The 20188-nt window shown below is 55.4% G+C and overlaps 1 protein-coding gene across 1 annotated transcript in view; it reads left to right on the plus strand.

Moving 5' to 3' along the window:
- Positions 1-19982, plus strand: part of LRFN2 (leucine rich repeat and fibronectin type III domain containing 2) — a 173315-nt gene extending 153333 nt beyond the window's left edge. Inside the window, exon 3 of the mRNA XM_036415058.2 lies at positions 18743-19982. Coding sequence (XP_036270951.1) covers positions 18743-19727 — 985 coding nt within the window. The 3' untranslated portion in view covers positions 19728-19982. The remainder of the gene's footprint in view (positions 1-18742) is intronic.
- The last annotated feature ends 206 nt before the right edge of the window (positions 19983-20188 follow it).

The following is a 20188-nucleotide window of genomic DNA, read 5'->3' on the forward strand; positions in this document are numbered from 1 at the left end:
GCCTGGAATCCTACCATTAGAGAGGCATTTCTTTGCACTTGTCATGGGTAGAGGACCAGAGAGATACTGAGTGATTTCCTCTGGGACTGACCAACAGTATAAGTGATGGAGGACTTAAGGGAAGGAGTCAGGAAGGGGTCATACGTCTGTCTCAAAGCCCAATTCCCCTGTGTTGACATGGCCAAGGGCTTGAGAGAGCTCAGGGAGAAGGAGAGGGAGCCAGGGTCTTGGGACCAGTCCAGCTATTTTACTCACCACAACTCTCTTGGACTCTGTTTTTCTATCTTTAAAATGGGCCCACTTCTTGCTACTCTCTTAGATTGAAAAAAGATCAAGAGTGAGAAAGAGACAGTCCAAGGTGACCCAGGTCAGCCCTCTCCTTTCTTTGTGAATCTTATGTGCTCACACGCCTCTTAGCCATCACCCCCACTCTTACCTTCCCTGGGATGCCAACTGGCCCAATGCGGAGATAACTTCCAACACAAGGCACCTCCTTCCTGTTCTTCCAGTGCCTACAGCATGGTGGGTGCTCTAGCTGAAAAGGTTTCCATATCACAGAGCCCAGATCCTTCCCACTCCCTGCGATTCTGCCTTCCCTCTCACCAGGAAGAAGCCAAGTTCTCCTTCCATAGTGTGGCCATTTGATTTTTGCAGATGATTCTCATGGCTCATTTAATTCTATATATTTTTTTCCAGATTCAACATCCTCACTTCCAGCCTTCCTCCATTCTGTGCCTTTCACCTTCAGTCACCCAGGAGGTATTTATTTTAGGGTTATAATGTCAGGTCTGGGCCACTCAGGGAAGGTGGCCCTGAATAGGACAGACATGGCCTCCTGCAGCTCCCATTTCCCAGGGGGCAGACATTAAAGGACCTTGTACTTGACTAGTGAAAGATTTAGTACCTACAGCTGTGATAAGGTGTGTGTGTGTGTGTGTGTGAGAGAGAGAGAGAGAGAGAGAGAGAGAGAGAGAGAGAGAGAGAGAGAGCGCAAGCAGGTCCTGGGGCCTGACCTAGACCAGAAGACCAGGAAAGCCTTCCTGGAGGAGGTGACTCAGAAGGTAGAGGAGCTCAGTCAGAGGAGAGATGTGAGAGGCACTGCATGTACAGCCTGTTTCTCTCTGGAGCAGGAGAGGGTGTGTCCTACGGTGCCTCACCTGGCCTGGTGCCTCCGATGTGTACCAGGTTTGCCATCTGCGAATGTGGGTCCATCAGTGGGCAGTGTGCTGGATGTGGCCTGGCCAAAGCAAAGTGGACTGAGGCTCTCCCTCCGTGGAGGGGGCCCTTCAGCTGAAGGCAGCCTCAGCCCACTCTGCCATCCCAGGGCTCAGGTCCTGCACAGACAGTGTACCTCTAGCAAAGCAGCCCCTTAGCATCACTCTGAGGCCATCACATCCTCTTCCTCCACTGCTTCCGAGATGAGGTCACAAGACCACGGAGCAGCTCAGTGGGGAGGTGGGAGTTATGCCGAATGCAGCACGTGGATGTCACACTCACCGGCCTGGGGCCCGGGCTTTTAGTTCAGCCTTCTTCTTTCTTTATTCTTTGTGTGTGGTCTGTCATGTAACATTTTAAAAACTTACTTATCTCATTTTACACAGATTTGATTGTTGCAAGTCACCTCCTATCTGTGGCTGAAAGTAAATGGATTATAAATCACAAACCAAATGATGGAAATTAGGTCAAAGTGCCAAGTGAATGCAGGTGGTTTCTCCTCCCCTAATGAGGACGCTGATAAGAGCCAACCCTGAGAAGTTAGCGCTACGCTAAGTGGTTGCCACTTATTAACTCATTTAATTCTTTTCACATCCTGATCAAGAAGGCGCATAAAATCAATTATTTTGATTTTATGGATGAGAAAACTGAGGTACAAACTGGTTACGTAGCCTGCCCGAGGTGTCCTGCCTGGGATGAGAACCCAGGCGGGTGGGCTGGCTCCAGGGTCAGCACCTTCACACACTGGTCGTGCACCTTAGCGTCTGAGCACTTGCTGTGCGTTTTCCCAGTGCACCCCCCACTCACACACCCTCGGGAGGCAGCTGCTACTCTTAAGCCCTCTTCACGGGGTAGGAATCTCTGGGTTCAGGAAGGGGGTCAGCCACACGAGGCCTCCCAGCTTGGAAGTGGCAGAACCAGATCGCAAACCCAGGTTCGCTGTGCTCCAGAGAGAGCTCCTGGCCTCTCCTCTTCCTCTCGTTAGGATGGAGAGCAGAGAGATGCCGCCTGCCCCTCCCAGCTGCCTCATCTATTAGCGAGCCCACATCTTCAGCCACTGCCACTCAGAACCCCCGTAAGGACAGGAAGAGTAGGAACCAACCCACACGGAAGGGGGGCAAGAGGAAACAGTGGGTGCGTGAGGAGGGGCTGCAGTGGGCAGTGGGAGACCCTCCCGGCAGTGCAAGCAACGTCTGAGGAGCAAAACCACAGCTTCAGTGAAAGTGGAGACTAGGCTGCCCAGGGGCCTGCAGGAATCCATGGGGGCAGGCGGGCAGATGCATGTCTTTCATCCCTTCTCCGCGCTGAATCCCTTCTGGGTGCTGAGAACACTGATGGCCATGCGCTGGGCGTTCTAATTCACAAACTGCCGTTTGAAACCTAGCTGCTTAGCCTCCCCATGGCTGCCTGCTCCCAGGACTGAAATGAAACCCGGGTCCTGGGTTTAATCCTAGGGATGGAGTGTGTTCAGGGGAGAGAGCAGAGATGTGTGTCCCTCAGGACATCCCTCAGGGCCACGCCAGGCCCAATGCAGAGGGACAAGCAGGTGAGCAGGGCTGGAGGGTGGCACCTGGGTCTCTGACAGCCACCGGGCTCCCGGCTCATGGATGTCCAGCGCAGGGAGCAGCTGATAGATCACAGCAGGGCCGCTGACCTTGAGTCTTAAGTGAAGTGAAGAATGAGAGGTCATCGTTATCCCATCAGAGCCGGGAGCCGTGAGCTATGGCAGTGTAATACGGACAGCAGCACATCACTCACCGCCCCCGGAGCGTGGCTCATCTGTCTCCGGCCTGTCACCTCTGGGCAGGCTGCAGCAGGGAGCTCAGAAGGAAGGCCCGGGGCCTCCCCGGACCCAAACAGTGCCCTCTCTGGAACTGGACAAGGATCACTGAGACTCATAGGTTCCTAGATGTAGGCCCACACCTCACATGTCACCCTTTTGGCCTGGGCAGTGGCTCTGTTGGTTGGAGTGTCATCTGGTACCAAAAGATTGCAGGTTCAATTCCCAGGGAGGGCACATACTAGGTTGCGGTTTGATCCCTGGTCAGGGTGTATAAAGGAGGCAACTAATTGATGTTTCTCACATCTATATTTTATTCTTTCTCTCTCTCTCTCTCTCTCTCTCTCTCTCTCTCTCTCTCTCTCTCTCTCTCTTTCTCTCCCTCCCTCCCTTCTTCTTTTTCTCCCTCCCTCCCTCTACCCTTTCTTCTCTCTAAAGTCAATAAAAAACATCCTTGGGTGAGGATTTAAAATAAATAAATAAATAAATATGTCATCCTTTAATGAGTTTACCCCCGACCACCCACTTAGAGCTGGGCCTGCCCTCCCTATGCCTTAGCACATCCACCGTCTCTCACCCTGTGATGCTCTTCCTTTTGTCTGTAGCCCGCTCCACCTTTTCACACATTAATAACTCACTAGCTGTGGTTCTCATTTGCCATCCCCCCTCTCCCCACCAAGACCAGCTCGCAGGGCAGGGGCTTGCACCCCATGGTCATGGCTGTATCCCTTCCTAGGGCAGTTGAGACATGCTAGGGGCTCCATGAAAAACTTTGGTGGATGAATGGATGAGCCTGGAGAAAGCTTTGAATGGACTAATCCTGGCCCCTCACCCAGCAGAGACCCAGACGGGGCCAGCGCTGGGTCCTGCAGCCTGTTGGTGTTGGGAGCCGCAGGGCTGGGGGGAGAATCAGGCACTGGAGTCCTAGGCCAGCGCTGGGCCCTGCGCAGTTCCAGCTGCCACCACCCCAGCTGCCGTCACCCCCCCCCCCCAAAAAAAATGGGCTTGTCAGTCAAGGTCACGTTCTGCTAACTACCTAGAGGACCAGGAAGCTGTGCAGCCCTGAGTGGGCCAGGCTGGGGGCTTGCTTCCTCCCTGATTTTTAAAAATATATATATTTATTAATTTCAGGGAAGAAGAGGGAGAGAGAGATAGAGACATTAATGATGAAGGAGAATCACTGATGGGCCGCCTTCTGCATGCCCCACACTGGGGATGGAGCCCACAACCTGGGCATGTGCCCTGACTGGGAGTCAAACTGTACACTCATACTCATACACACTATACTCACCTCCTAGTTCATAGTTTGATGCTCAACCACTGAGCCACACTGACTGGGCCTCCTGGTTTTTTGAAAAGTAATAAATGTTCTGATTACCAATTTCCTAACCCCAAGGGCATTCAGGAAGATGGGTTCCAGGACTGGGGAAGACCAGGGCTTTTCCTTCCTGGGAACTTAAGGGCTGGGGCAGGCGTGAGGTGAGAAATGTTTATGAGGCATTCCCACCGGCCTGACTGCCCCGTGCTGGAGCCTCTCCATGGGTCACTCACATAACCCTTGGGTCCAGGTTATGATGGGGGGTGCGGGTGGTGGTGGTAATAACAGCTGACAGTGCTGACCTGGGTGCCAGGCGCTGTTCTCGGCGCTCGCAGTATCCATTCACTGAATCTGCTCAATAATCCGTGTAGTGGATGGCTTCTATTCTCATCTCCATGTTACAAATATGAGACCAGAGGCAGATGTGCCGTGAAATGAGTAAGTGCTGCCACTCGGGTGCTTGGGATGCATCCGAGAACAAAACAACTTAGAGAACGGACTGGGCCTGGTAAATGAGTCAGTTACAGAGGTGTGGGGAGGCCATACTCGCAAAGAAGAAACAGCAGTGCGGGGCCAGGCTCGGAGTCGTGGGCAAAAGGCAGTTTTACAGAGTGAGCTGGGCGGGCCTCGCTGAGAGGAGACTTGGCAAAGACTTGAAGGAGGTGAGCCAAGCAGAGCTCTGTGGGGAGGGCATTCAAGGCAGAGGGAACAGCCAAGGCCAGGGCCCAAGGCTGGAGTGTGTCTGAGGAGCAGCCAGGGCCAAGGTGGCTGCAGCAGAGATGGTGAGGGGCAGAGTCTAGGAGATGGGGCAGGGGCGGGGAAGGGAACCATCAATGTCCTGTGAGGACATTTTCTTCAGAACATGGGTTCCTTCAGATGCCCACTTCATTGCAGAGCTCGCACACACAGCCTCCAGCCAACACTCTCCCCTTGGCTTTGCTCACACACCAGGATTGCTTCTACCCATACTCAACACACATATACTCACTCACACTGGCCAATAGGCACACTCATACTCACACACACTATACTCACTCACACTGGCCAATAGACACACTCATTCTTACACACACTATACTCACTCACACTGGCCAATAGGCACACTCATACTCACAAACACTGAACTCTTCACACACTGGCCAATAGGCATACTCATACTCACACACACTATACTCACTCTCACTGGCCAATAGGCACATTCATACTCAAACACACTATACTCACACTGGCCAATAGACACACTCATACTTACACACACTGTACTCACTCACACTGGCCAATGGGCATTTAGTCATACACACCCACAGAACTCACACACTGGCCAATGGCTCCTGCTGGGCTTCACCCTCACCTGCCTGTGTGGGGAGGGACAGGAGCAGTCCTCCTCACCCTGCTCCCTGTGGGCCCGGGATGGCCTCTCCCCAGCCCAGCCAGGAGCAGGAGAGAGGCCAGTCCTGAGGCCTCAGGTCCACTCCCAAGCATAGTGCTGGAGAGACTCCCAAAAAGCACAGATGTGAGCGTCCATGATTGATTTACATGTGGTTTACTCACACGTGACTGACTCACATGATCATGTCCACACTGGGATCCCAGACCCACGTGGCCATCCTGCAGGGACACTGAGCGCATTCAGCGGCTCCACTCTGTGCTGATTGTCCCCACGGGAGCTGGCTGTCCTCGGCTTGGACGGGGCTAGGAAAGGGGGAGAGAGTGAAAGTGCTATTTTTAGTTATTCTCAGTCAAAACCAGGACAGGCACCTCCAGGCCAGGCCAGCCTCACTGGCAGCTCCTGGCTAACAGGAAAACCCCATAGTGAGGCTCCTCCTCCTGCTCTGCACAGAGACCCTGAACCCCAAGGTAACCGACCCCAGGCAGCTCACCTGCCACTGCAAGAGATCCTGCCAGGAGACGGGGGCTGGATGGTGTTAGAGCTCACTACAAAAAAGATGACGATAATGATGGACAGATGACCAATAGACAGACAGACAGACAGGTAGGCAGATGATAGGTGAAAAAGTAGGTAAACATTCACCACGTACAGTAAGCCCTCGCTTCACTTTGTCCATGGGTTCTGCAATGAGTGAAATGATGCCTAATGACAATCTGATTTCCCCGCAGGCGAGCGGATATAAATAAAGAGTTAAGTCCCCGCAGCACCTCATGAATGTTAGAGGAAGCGGCGTTCTGCAATGGCCTGCCATACAGCCATGACTTATTGGGCCTGCGTCATGTGCCCAGGCTAGGCGGGCATCATTTCTAATCCTCACACGCGTCTGGAAATTGGGTTTGCAAACTGCTTTTACAAATGAGACTGAATCCCCAGGAAATTGAGTCTTGCAGGTGAGACCAGGAACTTGTGCGTGGGCAGTTGAGTACAGAGCCCAGATCACTCTGGTGTCAGATCCTACGTGCTCTGAGGGCGGGGCACCCGCTGCCCCAACTCCCTCAACCCTTTGCTGGCTGTGCCCCGCCTGCCCTGCTGTTGTACCCCCTTGCTCCTGTCATCCCTTCCCCCTCCCTTGGGGTGATGCTTTGGTGGAATTGGGCACAAAAGCATGGAGAAGGAAAGTGTTTGGCCCAGAGCCACACATCAAGTCTGTGACAGAGCCAGGCCCAGAGCCTTATTCCTTCGGCTTGGACCTGAGGGTATTTGGAGGGTGGGCACAGGTCTGCTCCACCATCCTCCCTCCCTCTGGTGCCAGGGTCGGGATGGGGTCAGAGCCCTGACTTGGTGGGACAGAGCAGCCTCCCCACTGCCCACCTGAGCCTCTCACCAAGGTCATGCCTGTTTCTAGCCCAATGAGTCCTTTCCTGGCCAGCTGCTCGGAGAGGCCCTGGAGTCAGGGAGAATCTGCAGAAGCATAGCCCAGGGAATTGCTGAGCAGGGGCCTCCTCACCAGCGGTGGGAAGGGCTTCTGTCTGCCCTTGAGGAAGGCGATGGGCAAGTGCCCCGCAGTTCAGCGCACTGGGTGTCAGCAGGCCATTCCCGTGGGTCCGGCCTCCAGGCGTGAGGCATGGAGCAGCCCTCGGGGACGTGCCTGTTGGTGTCTCGGTCACTCGCTCATGCATGTGCTGAGTGCCGCGTTATGAAAAATGACAGTTCCCATCTGTATGCACTTTATCTCCATTTGTGTCCAAGGAGACATCTCTGTGCAGGTCTCCCCAACCATCCCATGGCCTGGGCCGCAGTGTCATCACTCCCATCTGACAGATGAGAGAGCTGAGATTCCGAGGAGGCCAGCTCCTTGTTCAGAATGGCTCAGGTGGCGGGTGGTGGGCCCGGATTTGAACCTGGTCTTTCAGACACCAAATCCAACGTCACCATTGCTGCTTTCTCTGCATAAACACATTGCAAGCACTGAACTCATTGCTGAACAAATATGGTATTTAATTCCATTAGCATGCCATGTGACCAATATTATTAGCCCATTTTGCAGGTGAGAAAACTGAGTGAGGCCCAGAGATGCATGGTGACTTACCTACTTCCCACAGTCAGTAAGCTTTTGTCACCAAAGCACTAATTCAGCCCGTGGGTTGATCCCATTCATTTCTTCAGCGAGCTTCTGATGGGACAGAGGAGGGGGCTCTGACTGCGGGAAAGGCAGGTCCCCAAAATGCATCCATGCCATGAGCGAAGGCTTCATCTCATCTTGGTTGGTTTCTTGTGTAGGGGGCCATTGCCACTGAAATAAAACCCAGTGTTCGCTCACTGCTGGCCAGGCTTTGTGCCAAGTGTTTACCACACGTTCCCTCAGAATCTGGACAACAGTCCTCCATCTGGGTCCCAGAATCCCTAGTACCTAGGGCCTAGGCAGAGGGGGCTGAGCAATCTGTCTCAGGCCACACAGCTGGTCATTGGCAGGGCGGGATTTGAACCAGGCCCCGCTGGCACCATGCAGACGCTATGAACCACCACGCTTTATTTTCCTTGACCTCTTTGCCAGAGCATTTGACTCATGCCACACTCTGCTCCAGAACTGCCCTGTTCTTCAGCCCAGAAGACAGGCATATGACCAGGGACCACCCTCCCTCCCCTGCCCTGTCCCTCCCCAGTGCTGCCTAGCAGCCCCAATCTCACAGGCCAACTAAGCCCAAGGGCAGCAGGACCAACAAGCCCCTGCCGAGGGCGACTGAGCGACAAATGTGTTTCCAGCAGCCTCTGCTCTTCATGCCCGCCTGGCAGAATTTGCTTGGTGATGAATTTTTGTGCCATTTTGAAAGTTCTGCTAAAATGTACGTAACATGAATTTTACTGTTTCAAACATTTTTAAGTGTGTATTCCGGTGGCATTAAGTTCATTCACAGTGTTATGCACCATCACCACCATCCATCTCCGTGACTTTCTCATCCTCCCAAACTGAAGCTCCCATCTCCCTCCCCCTCCCTGGCCTCCTCCTTCTGTCTCTGTGAATGTGACCACCCTGGTGCCTTACACAAGTGGAGACAGACAGGGCGTGCCTTTTGCATCTGTCTTATTTCACTTCACACAACATCCCCCAGCTTTCTGAATGTGGTAACATGCATAGGAATGCGGCATTATGGGACACGGACCGCTTCTGGACTTTGCTTGTGATCCGTGTACATAGCCCCGCAATCTCTGTGTTGCTCCAGTGTTAGTGTGTGTGCAGCTGGGACAGCCTGGGAGAGCATTTGGAGGAGCTTGGTGCTGCAGGTAAGTTTGCCCCTGGGTGGCGCCCTCACGACATTATAAACCTGCAGACTGGGGAGAGCTGTCTGTCAAGTTCCTCACTGGGTGTAAGGACTGGGCTCTGTGTGGGGACTCTTTATTCTGCATACTCCTCAGTTTCCAGCGACATTAGTGTAATTGGTCTGACACCTTTTGCATTTTTTCTGTAAGTGATGAGTTGTTATTGAGCAGGCTTTTCTCAGCTCCTCAAGGAGAGACATGACAACTCTCATTGTCATCATCCTAGTTGTCAGGGCACCAAATGGGCCTGGGAGGGGAGCAGAAGGGGCCATCGTGTCCACCCCACTATACTTATTTCACACACTCAGCCCAGGAGGTTGGCACTGCTATCCCCATTTTACAGATGAGCAAACTGAGGTTCAGAGAGAGGGAAAATGAACCCGAGTCACATGGGCAGAACCTGCCTTCAGAGAGATTCCTGTTTGATGGCAAAGCGCACTCCCTTCCCCTGAGACCTGCCGGCCCAGTTCTTGGGGACAGGGAGCAAAAGACAGTTAAATACAGAGAAAAAGTTCTATGTTCATAGAGACGTGGATGATGATGATGATGATGATGAGAGAGAGAGAGAGAGAGAGAAAGAGAGCGCTGCCTTGGTGGGGAGCTCCCCTGAGTCTCTCATTCTGCCATGGTGGAAATGCCACGCGAGGGAACAGAGTGGTTGCAGATGGCCGGATAGCCACCCCAGGGACATCCCAGGGCGGGTCCATTGACAGTCCGCTGGCTCGGTGGAAGCCCAGATGGGATGCAGCTTTCCGGGGGGCCTCCCAAAAGTGTGATGTCTGTTTGGGGGAACATGGGGTCTGACTGGGTTCCCTGTGCTCAGGCCTCCTCAGCAAGGAGGGCCAAAGACACGCAGGTGTGTGATGAGAGGGGACTCAGGCTGGGAGCTGTGCCGAGGAACTATGGGGAGGAATGCAAGCGGTAACGGGGGAGGATGGAAGGCTCAGAGTGGGTTGAGAGAGCTACACGCAATGTGGGAACCACCAACATGTGTTAAAGCAAGAAACACCTTGTTCAGGGTGTCCCCGTGGGGTGGGGTTGGGGAGTTGGAGGAAGCAGCAGCTGTCACCACAGCCCATGTGAGCCAGGATTCTGCGCCAGGAGGGGTGCGTGCAGCTGGGATGGCTGCCTGGCAGGCCCCTGGGAGCAGGGGGGGAGGGGGGAAATTAGGGGGTGGGGGGTGCTGACAGCCAGAGGAACCTGTTAGGGAGGGACTGGTGGGCGTCCTGTGCTCTGTGAATGGAGGTGGCAGAGAATGGAAGGAGCCGGCGGACATCCTGGTGAGCCGGGCAGAGCAGCACCTGGGCTGGGGGAGGCTGGGGCAGCAGCCTGAGCCCAGACACACAGCCAGATCGCATCTCTGCATGCTGGTCCGCACTGACCGTCACGGGCACAGGTAGCGCTCACTGTGGGCCAGGAACCGACTCATTTCGTCCTCACAGCAACCCTGTGAGGGAGGCCTGTCACCCCTTCCCCTTTATAGAGGAGCCGAGGCCATAGGGCTGGTAACTGAGTGTTCTGACCTGGAATCCTGCTATCAGCTCTGACCCCCTGGTGTTATTCTCTTGTGGAGGACAACACTGTTGTCTCAGCCACACAGGGGCTGGCCATCCCCCTCCCCCCCCGCCCCCCCAATCTGCCACAGCCTGAGGCAGGGGCACAGGCAGTGCCTCCCAGGCACTTCCTCACCTGTCACCAGGGAGTCCTCACTCTGAGAGGTAAGCAGGGCAGCCTGGGGGCGAGGCACCCTGAAGACTGACTTGCTGTCTAATATGAGCCAGGGACCCACTAATATTGTCGCCACGTGTCTTTTGGGAGAGACTTCTGGACCCACCGGGGCAGAGAGCATGTCCTGCTGGGGGGTTGCGGGGGGGTGAAACCAGGTTGCCTTCCTGCCCCAGCCAGTACCAGTGCCACCCGCGCTCCCTGTCCCGCTGGCTCAGTGCTGCCGGCCTCAAGGCCAGAGGCCTGGATCTCCAGGATCAGAGGTGCATTTCCTTTGGCTCAGAGGCACCCTCTCCTTCACACAGCACCCTTCCCGTGAGCCCCTCTGCAGGCCTGGCCTGGGCCTGTGGGAGGGTGCTGGGCGCTGCCTCAGTGTGTCCACGTGCAGAGTGCAGCTCCTCTGCTTGCCAGCGGGGCAAGGCCATCCCCGTAGATTTGCCGTGGGGATTAAGTTAGTGGATACATGCAGACTACTCAAAGCTGCTTGACAAATAGTAAGAGTTCAATAAATGTTAGCTGTCATCGCAGGAAGATAAATATTTGTAGTCGCCATCAAGCAGTTAGCCTGGCACTGAGAGCTGCTTCCTGCTAGAACCCGATTCCTCTCCGTTCAGTTCAGGGCAGTGCGGTCTCAGGGAGACCAAGCTCTGCGTCCAGCAGACCTGGCTTTCAGCACTAGCTCAGCCACGTTCCTGCATGAACTGGAGCCGGTGAGCCACCTGCCTTGGCCTCAGTTTCTCCATCTGTAAAGTGGGGTAATTATTCCTACCTCAGAGTCAGGGTGCAGGAGCAAAGAGGCCTTCTGTCAAGCACTCAGCACACAGTCAGAGCTCAATAAATGGTGTGTAAGACAGACCAGCCGTTCTCTCTCTCTCTCTCTCTCTCTCTCTCTCTCTCTCTCTCTCTCTCTCACTCACACACACACACACACAGCTCTCAAATGATACTTAGAAAGACATACCACTGTACACTATGCCAGACACACACACACATTCATGTACACGCCCACACTCACACACCCCACACACCCACATCACATCCGTAAATGCTGTCAGAGCCCCTGCAGGGACCCTCGGGGATATAGAGCCTCGGGGATGGCTGGCTAATGGTGAATCTCAGGCACCGCCGTGTGGAAATTTTCACAGAGAGGCCTGTGCTGTGAAAACTTCCACACAGCGGTGCCTGAGAGTCACCATTAGCCAGCCATCGGACTGAAATAAGAGCCTCTTAAGTGCGTATGGATAGGCCTTCAGGTTTAACAAAGCACCCTCATTCACTGCGCAACCACAGGGCAAATATTTGCTCAGTGGTGATTCCAAGTCAGACATCAGGATTGGCAAAGGAGATACAAGGATGAATAGGATGCAGAGCGGGGCCTCCTGGGAGACACAGCATGGACCAAGGCTCCACCAAAGGCAGAGGCTGTGGGAGGAGAGCCCAGGAGCGGGTCTGGGTGGGGTCGGGCCTCAAAGGAGGGGCAGGTCACCAGGTGGAGGAGAGACAGAAGTTTCCAGGAAAGGGGGCTGCCCCATGCAAAGGCTCCAGGGGTGGTTGGGGAGTGAGGAGGGACTCAGAGAGGCCTTCCTAAGGCCCCAGGTAAGGATGATGCGCTGCTGCCGACAGGAAGTGAGGATAGTCTTTTCCCAGAGTGTGGGGAGAAGAGGATAAATTATAGGCAGCAGAGTCTTGTTTTTTTCTTTTATTCCACACCCAAGGATATGTTTCCACTGATTTTCACACAGAGTGGAAGGGAGGGAGGAGGGGGGCAGAGGGAGGGAGAGAGGGAAACATTGATGTGATAGACACATTGATTGTCCACCTACCTCACATGCCACAACAGAGGGTGGGAATTGAACCCACAATGCAAGTGCATGCCTTAGACCAGAATCAAACCCAAGACCCTTGGCTCCAAGGCCAATGCTCTAACCACTGAGCAACCTGGATAGGGCAATAGGTACAATAGAATATTCTTGTTCTATAACTGTTATCTCCTTGTGTCACCCAGGATACAGTCGGGATAAAAGAACCCTCTCTGTCTAAGGAGGAATTCAGTGTGGGGGTTGGATTGTATGGGGGATGGCATTGCTGAGGGGTCAGCCAGAGGGACAGTATGAGGACATAACTACAGCCCAAAGCCACCAGCACCCAGCACTCCTGCCGAGGATGGAGGGACATGGAAGAGATGGTGTGACCAGAGCCTGAGCTCCAACTCCATTTGGAAGGAGGAGAACCCCGGAAACTGGGATCATAGAGGAGTTTTCAGGAGCCAGCAGGGAGCCTCCCCTCTTCCTACCCTCCAGCCTTCCTCCAGGGCTTCCACTGGCCAACTCTATCTAGAAGCCTGAGGGCAAAGGAGCTTGGGAACAGGCAAGGGGGCCTGGGAAATGTATTATAGTTCCTTATCGGGCCAATGGGGCAGGGAAAGGAAGCTGGGTTTGAGAGCAAGCAGTAGAATAGCCAGTAGGTTGTGATGTCTTCTTAAACCTCTGGCATCAGCTGTAGATGTCACCTGTAAATGTGTTTGCTAGTGTTACACTGAATGAAGAAATGCCAAATGAACATTAATTGGGGGGGGGGGGGGGACACAAGTAAAAAAAACACACAGAAGCAGCCTCATACACTCATGTTGTTTTCCCTGGGCAAGTCTTGGGGTTGCCATTTTAAATTGTGTTTTAGAGCATGTGAGCTTAATTAAATTGAACACATTGCAGCCGCTTAACCCAAAATAGCAATTTCTGGTTTCTGCTAACAGAAATGTCACCAGTTTGTGTGACAGGAAGAAGCCTCTCATAATTTGAGGCTGTGACGGGGGACGGGGGGAGGGGGGGGTGTTGTGCCAGAGATCATCGCGTGCCTCTCCATCCACTCCCCTCCCCCACCCTGCTGGGTGCCCTGAGAGGGTGGCCAGTATGCAGCCATGAGCTCTGGCTTCCTGCTGGGCTCAACCCTGGGGACAGAAGCAGAGGAGTGGGTGGAGGGAAGAGAGTGGGGTCAGGGTCCTTTGTGTCTGCTTCCTAAGCTGTAAGATTGCTCTTGGCTGCCCTGTCCCGCGTCTGCATTCCCCAGACCAATGTGTCTCCACAGGGTGATTCTCTCCCAGAGGACATCTGGCAGGGCCTGGAGACACCTCTGGTTGTCACAGCTGGAGATGCCACTGGCATCCTGTGGTGTGGGGCCGGGATGCTGAGACACTCTCCGGTGCACAGGACAGCGGCCCACACCAAGAACCCCTCAGCTGATGTACCAATGGTGCCCCGGCTAAAAAACGCTGCCCTGTTGGCGCTGCTCCAGCTGCACGTGGTGAAGGGCTGGAGCTGCCTCTCCGCCCCCTTCCCGGGCAGCCCAGTGCTCCTGTAAGAATATAATAGTAATAAACCAGGAAAGGGGTCTTGCTCTTGGATGTCACCATCAGTGCCGAATGGCGGTGCCCCTTTCTCAGTGCTCACTCTCCATTTCTGCACCCCCTGTTCATGGACCGGGAAGTGACAGCTCAGGGGCCAGCATCCGGTTGGTGTAGGGTTTGGTGACCTCCCCTGGTGTGCTCAGACACAGAGAGGGTCACAGCCTGGTGCTGCCAACCATGAGTTATCGCACTTTCCCTCATGGTCCCCCACCTCCTACCCCGCCCCCTTTGGTAATGAGTTGGTCTTGTAAGTAAAGTCTTAGGGTCCCTCGGAGTGGGCCTTCTGCCCTGAAAAGCCTGGCTGATGTGCAGTGTTTCCCTAAAGAATGTGCATCAAGTTAGTGGGTGTGTGGGTGGAAGGCCCAGAATGTGATTGGCAGCCAGTGTGGGAGCTCAGCTTGGGAGCTTGGGCTGTGCCTTCCAGGTCATGGGTGGCCCTTGGAGCCGGTTTCCGAAACAAGGGCAGGGCTGGAGGTGTGCTTCAGTCAGATACAGCTCTGTGAGCACAAACAGAGGAGGGGAAGCTGGTGGGAGGCTGGGCATTCATCCAGATCAGAGACCTGAGACCTGAGCCAATGTGAGAGTGTGGAGGAATCTGGAGAGGGACTGCCAGCCAGGGAGCAGGGGGTGGGAGAGGATGGTAGGGGAGGTGGGCATGGAGGTCGATTCAAGATCCAGATCTGGCCTGGGGTTCAGTGGTTGATCCTGTGGGGGCCCATGAGGGGGTGGACAAGACCACATGGGCAGGAGATGAGTTGGGGTCTGTCCTGGAGTACGCAGAGTGCCCATTTCACATGGCTTTCTGTGCAGTTGGTCTTTCTGCTGCCTGCAGGAGGGAGCGGTCTGCTTCTAGGTGTGTGGGCTCTGAGTCCCAGGGGATCCAGAGCTGCCCTCAGCTCCACCAGGGCTCCCAGAGAGTGAGAGCTGCCAAGCTCCCTCCTCAGGGCTGTCGGGAGAGAAAAGCATGTAAACTTCGGAGCACCAGGTTAGCACGTGGCGCATGCCATCACCGGTTAGTGCTGCTTTTGTAAAGGCAAACTTGACTGCCAGAGGCTGTATTGAGCCACCTGGCTGCCACACACACACACACACACACACACACACACACGAACCAGGAGCAGCTTTCTTCTAAAGGCCAATTCTTATGTGGGGCTTTTCCAAGCCTGACCCTTCACCCCTGGTGCCAAGGGTCAGCCCTATCGCATCATCATTGGTAGCACAGCCCTGCTGTGCTCCATCGTGGCATGATTTCCCTGTCTGGGAGGCAAGGGGGAGAGAGGCCAGGCCAAGCCCTCGCAGTGGCCTGTGGAGGGCAGAGATCAGGCAGTGGCAGAGGTGCTGGGGACAGGCTGCCTGCCCAGACCCAGCTCTGCCACGTACTGGAGTGCCACTAGGTTCTTTATCCATAAAAGGGAGAGGATGGCAACAGGAACAACGTCCCCAACAACTGTAGGGAGGATTTAATGAGTATTAATCATCTTACAGAGCTCAGGGAATTGCCTGGCACAGAGTCAGGCCTCAGTGTTAACTACTCTTCATCAGTATCAGTATCAGTATCAACATCAGTATCAGTATCAGTATTAGTATTAGTATTAGAATTGGTATTGGTGTTGGTGTTCGTATTAGTATGGTATTGTTATTGTTATTAGTATTAGTATTGGCATTAATATTAGTATTAGAATTGGTATTAGTATTAGCATTGGCATTAATATTAGTATTAGTATTAGTATTAGTATTAGTATTAGTATTAGTATTAGTATTAGTAATAGTAATAGTATTAGGATCAGGCCCTGCTTCCTAAGAGAAGACCGTTTAAACAGTGAGATGATTTCAAGGCCCGTGGTTCACCTCCTGGGTCCTGAGGTTGTTGTGAACAATAAATGCAACAGAATGTGGCAACCTTGTCACATAACAGGGGTTCAATAAACAAGTGGCCTATCCCCATCCCCAATGGACCTGCTCTCACATTGCTGGTGCCCCATGAGGGGCAGGGTGCGGTGACTCAGTGGACAAGACCAGGCTGCCTGGGCTTGGGTGCCAGCTCTGCCAGTTATGTCTGCTCCCTCCCCTGGGTCTGTCCCCTTATGTCTGCTCCCTCCCCTGGGTCTGTCCCCTTATGTCTGCTTCCTGCCCCTAGTCTGTCCCCTTATGTCTGCTTCCTGTCCCTGGGTCTGTCCCCTTATGTCTGCTTCCTGTCCCTGGGTCTTCCCCTTATGTCTGCTTCCTGTCCCTGGGTCTGTCCCCTTGTGTCTGCTTCCTGCCCTGGGTCTGTCCCCTTATGTCTGCTTCCTGTCCCTGGGTCTGTCCCCTTATGTCTGCTTCCTGTCCCTGGGTCTGTCCCCTTATGTCTGCTTCCTGCCCCTGGGTCTGTCCCCTTATGTCTGCTTCCTGTCCCTGGGTCTTCCCCTTATGTCTGCTTCCTGTCCCTGGGTCTGTCCCCTTATGTCTGCTTCCTGTCCCTGGGTCTGTCCCCTTATGTCTGCTTCCTGTCCCTGGGTCTTCCCCTTATGTCTGCTTCCTGTCCCTGGGTCTGTCCCCTTATGTCTGCTTCCTGTCCCTGGGTCTGTCCCCTTATGTCTGCTTCCTGCCCCTGGGTCTGTCCCCTTATGCCTGCACAGGGCACTGACAGCCTGGCCCCCAGATGACCTGGGCAGTTGCCACTGTTCTGGGTGTGGTAGCCTTGGCCTCTCTAACGTGCAACGTGACCCCGAGGGGAGGGAAGTGAGCCCATAGCACTGGCCACAGAGGGCTCCTGTGGCTCTGCCCAGAGATGGCCCCGCAGGCCGTGGACCTGCTGGGGGAGGAGTGTGAGGCCCAGGGGCCACTGAGCGCTGATCCGGGAAGGATGTGGCTGGCAGGCCGCAGGCAGGCAGCTTCTCAGGGAGATGAGGAAAATGCTCCTGGTTGTCCTGTGGGTGAAGCAAGCCCAGGCTATGGAACGACAAGCTGGGGTTAAAGTCCCAATTGCCCCATGCCAGCTGTTCAGCTGTGTGACCTTGGGCTAGACACTTAGCCTCTCTGAGTCTTTGCGTTCAGCTTCCCTGACATGAGAGCATAGGATTCCGCAGTGTCCACAGGCTCTGGCTGGATCCTGTCTCTTTCACCCCTAGCTCTGTAGCTATGGGCTCAGGGTGAGGGGGGAACAAAGGGCCATCCATGTGACGTCCCCAGCAGAGCGGCTGGGCAGGTGAGGGAGGCAGAGCTCCTGGCTGTGCTGACAGGACGTCAATACCTGCCTGTCAGCTCCCCTCCCCCACACGGGCTTCCCTGGCGGAAGTTCTCAGCCCTGGAATTTCATATTTGAGGTCTCAATTAAGCTGCCTGGCTCTGGGAGTGAGAAGCTGACGGCCGCTGACGGAGCCCTTGAACAGCAGAGGCAGGAGAGTGAAGGGCCCCCGGGAGCAGGGGGCTCTGTGAAAGCTGCAGAGGTGACCCAGCATCCTCAGGTTGAGGACACTGTGTATTCCGCAGGAGGTTATATGGGTAGTACAGGCTTCCTCTGGAAACAGCACAGGTGTGATATCTGAACCAGGGCTCAGAGATCAGGGTTGGCATCCAGATAGGAACAGCCCAGGCTACTGTGGATGGGCCCCACTGTGGGGACACCGCTGCTCATCAGACCCTCCCCTAGGTGGAGGGGCCCTGGGAAGCCTCCCTGGGCAGAGCACCTCTTTCTGCAGATCCCAGCACCCCGCAGGCTATGGCTGTGATGGAGGACAGTCCTTCCCTCCGGGAAGCAAGATCACTCTCTCGTCTTCAACACTGCCCTGCCCCCACTTTGCTGGCACACCTCCCTGCTCAGGCATAACGGCCATCTGGAGATGAGCATGGCCGAGGCCTGAGGTCAGGGCCTTGTCAGGACCCCCGAGAGGAGGCTTTGTCAATGCTGACGAAGGCAACGGTGGACCGAGCCTTCAGATGGGCTGGCCCAGGGCCAGACCGACCTGACTCTCACCCCCTCCCCTTCCCAGGAGCCTTGGGGATGTTTGCAGCAGACACGGCAGAAGCTAAGCAAGGCTGGGGCAGGAGGGGGGTCCCTTTGTTTAGTTTCTGCTGCTTCTCAGACCTTTAACCTCTGCCTCTGTGTCTCCCTCTGCCCTCCCTGTGTTTCCGCCCTCATCTCCGCCCACTCTGCTTTCTTCTCTGTGCCTCCATCTCTAAACTCCTTCCCTGCCTCTGTTTTCACTCACCTGCCTCCACTCCCACCTCTGCCGGTGGTTCCCACATCGACGGCTGGTGTCGGTGGACATGTCCCTCTGGCACGCCTGCTCTTGATTTCCCCTCACTCTGCTTGTCTCTCCCGGTTCTTATCTGGGTCCTCTCCTCGCATCTGACTCCTTTACTATGTCCTATGCTCCCCTCCACTGCCTGCCCCTCCACTGCCCGCCCCTCCTCTCTGCCCCACCCCTTCTTTCCCTGACTCTTCCATCTGCCCCCCTCCTGAGCTGCCTCATACTGTGTCCCTGTGCCCATCTGTCTCTCTCGCCCCCACTTCTCTGCCTGTCCTGTGTCAATTCCCCTCTGTTTCTGCCTCTGACCCCCACCACTCTGCTGGCCCTCCATCGCTCCCTTCTGTGTCCCCCTACCCCCCAGGATGATCCCAGCTTCCAACAAGGCCTTTGTGGTCAACAACCTGGTGTCCGGGACGGGCTATGACCTGTGCGTGCTGGCCATGTGGGACGACACTGCCACGACTCTCACGGCCACCAACATCGTGGGCTGTGCCCAGTTCTTCACCAAGGCCGACTATCCGCAGTGCCAGTCCATGCACAGCCAGATCCTGGGCGGCACCATGATCCTGGTCATCGGCGGCATCATCGTGGCCACGCTGCTGGTCTTCATCATCATCCTCCTGGTGCGCTACAAGGTCTGCAACCACGACGCCCCCGGCAAGATGGGGGCCACCGCAGTCAGCAATGTGCACTCGCAGACCAACGGGGCGCAGCTGCCCTCTGTGGGCAGCGTGCCCAGCGGGGTCCCCGCCCCGGCCCCAGGGCCGCCCAAGGTGGTGGTGCGCAATGAGCTGCTGGACTTCAGCCCCAGCCTGGCCCGTGGCAGTGACTCCTCCTCCTCCAGCTCCCTAGGCAGTGGGGAGGCTGGGGCGCTGGGGCGGGGCCCCTGGAGACTCCCGCCCCCTGCCCCGCGCCCCAAGCCCAACCTTGACCGCCTCATGGGGGCCTTCGCCTCCCTGGACCTCAAGAGTCAGAGGAGGGAGGAGCTGCTGGACTCCAGGACTCCAGGCGGGAGAGGGTCTGGGACACCGGCCAGGGGCCACCACTCGGACCGAGAGCCGCTGCTGGGACCCCCTGCGGCTCGGGCCAAGAGCCTGCTCCCCCTGCCCCTGGAATGCAAAGCCAAACGCAGCCATTCCTTTGACATGGGGGACTTCGCAGCTGCAGCGGTGGCAGCAGGAGGGGGCGCCCCGGGTGGCTACAGCCCCCCTCGGAGGGTCTCGAACATCTGGACGAAGCGCAGCCTCTCTGTCAATGGCATGCTCTTGCCCTTCGAGGAGAGTGACCTTGTGGGGGCCCGGGGCACGTTTGGCAGCTCCGAGTGGGTGATGGAGAGCACGGTGTAGGCTCGGGTATTCTCCTCCTCCTGCAGGTGGAAGGGGAATCTTTACTGGCAAGTCTTTGTGGGGTTTCCATGGTGATGTTTACATCCAGGGACAGCTGAGTCCCGCAGTGGACTCCCCCAGCACCTCCCAGAACTGCCCCACCCCTGCCCCGCAGGGTGTGCTCAGGGAACGGACTTGACCACCAAGTGTCAGATGAGCCCTGAGGGTCTGGAAAGGCTGAAGCCTTTCCAATCACAAATGCAGCGTCTAAGCAAGTGCTTTGATTGCTTCCAGTTCCGGTGTTGTTTTTATTGCTTAATTTACTTTCTCCCACTTCCCAAGCACCCCTCTTCACTCACACAGATAACGGGGACTTCGCTCTCCATCTGAAAGCCAGTGCCGGGGCCCTGCATGGCCGTCACTGCCAATGTGGAGAGAAGGGGCAGATGCTGGTTCCACATGTGTTTGGGGGAGACCCTTTA

This window comes from Pipistrellus kuhlii, unplaced genomic scaffold (assembly GCF_014108245.1).
Source record: "Pipistrellus kuhlii isolate mPipKuh1 unplaced genomic scaffold, mPipKuh1.p scaffold_m20_p_5, whole genome shotgun sequence".
NCBI classification, from domain to species: Eukaryota; Metazoa; Chordata; class Mammalia; order Chiroptera; family Vespertilionidae; genus Pipistrellus; species Pipistrellus kuhlii.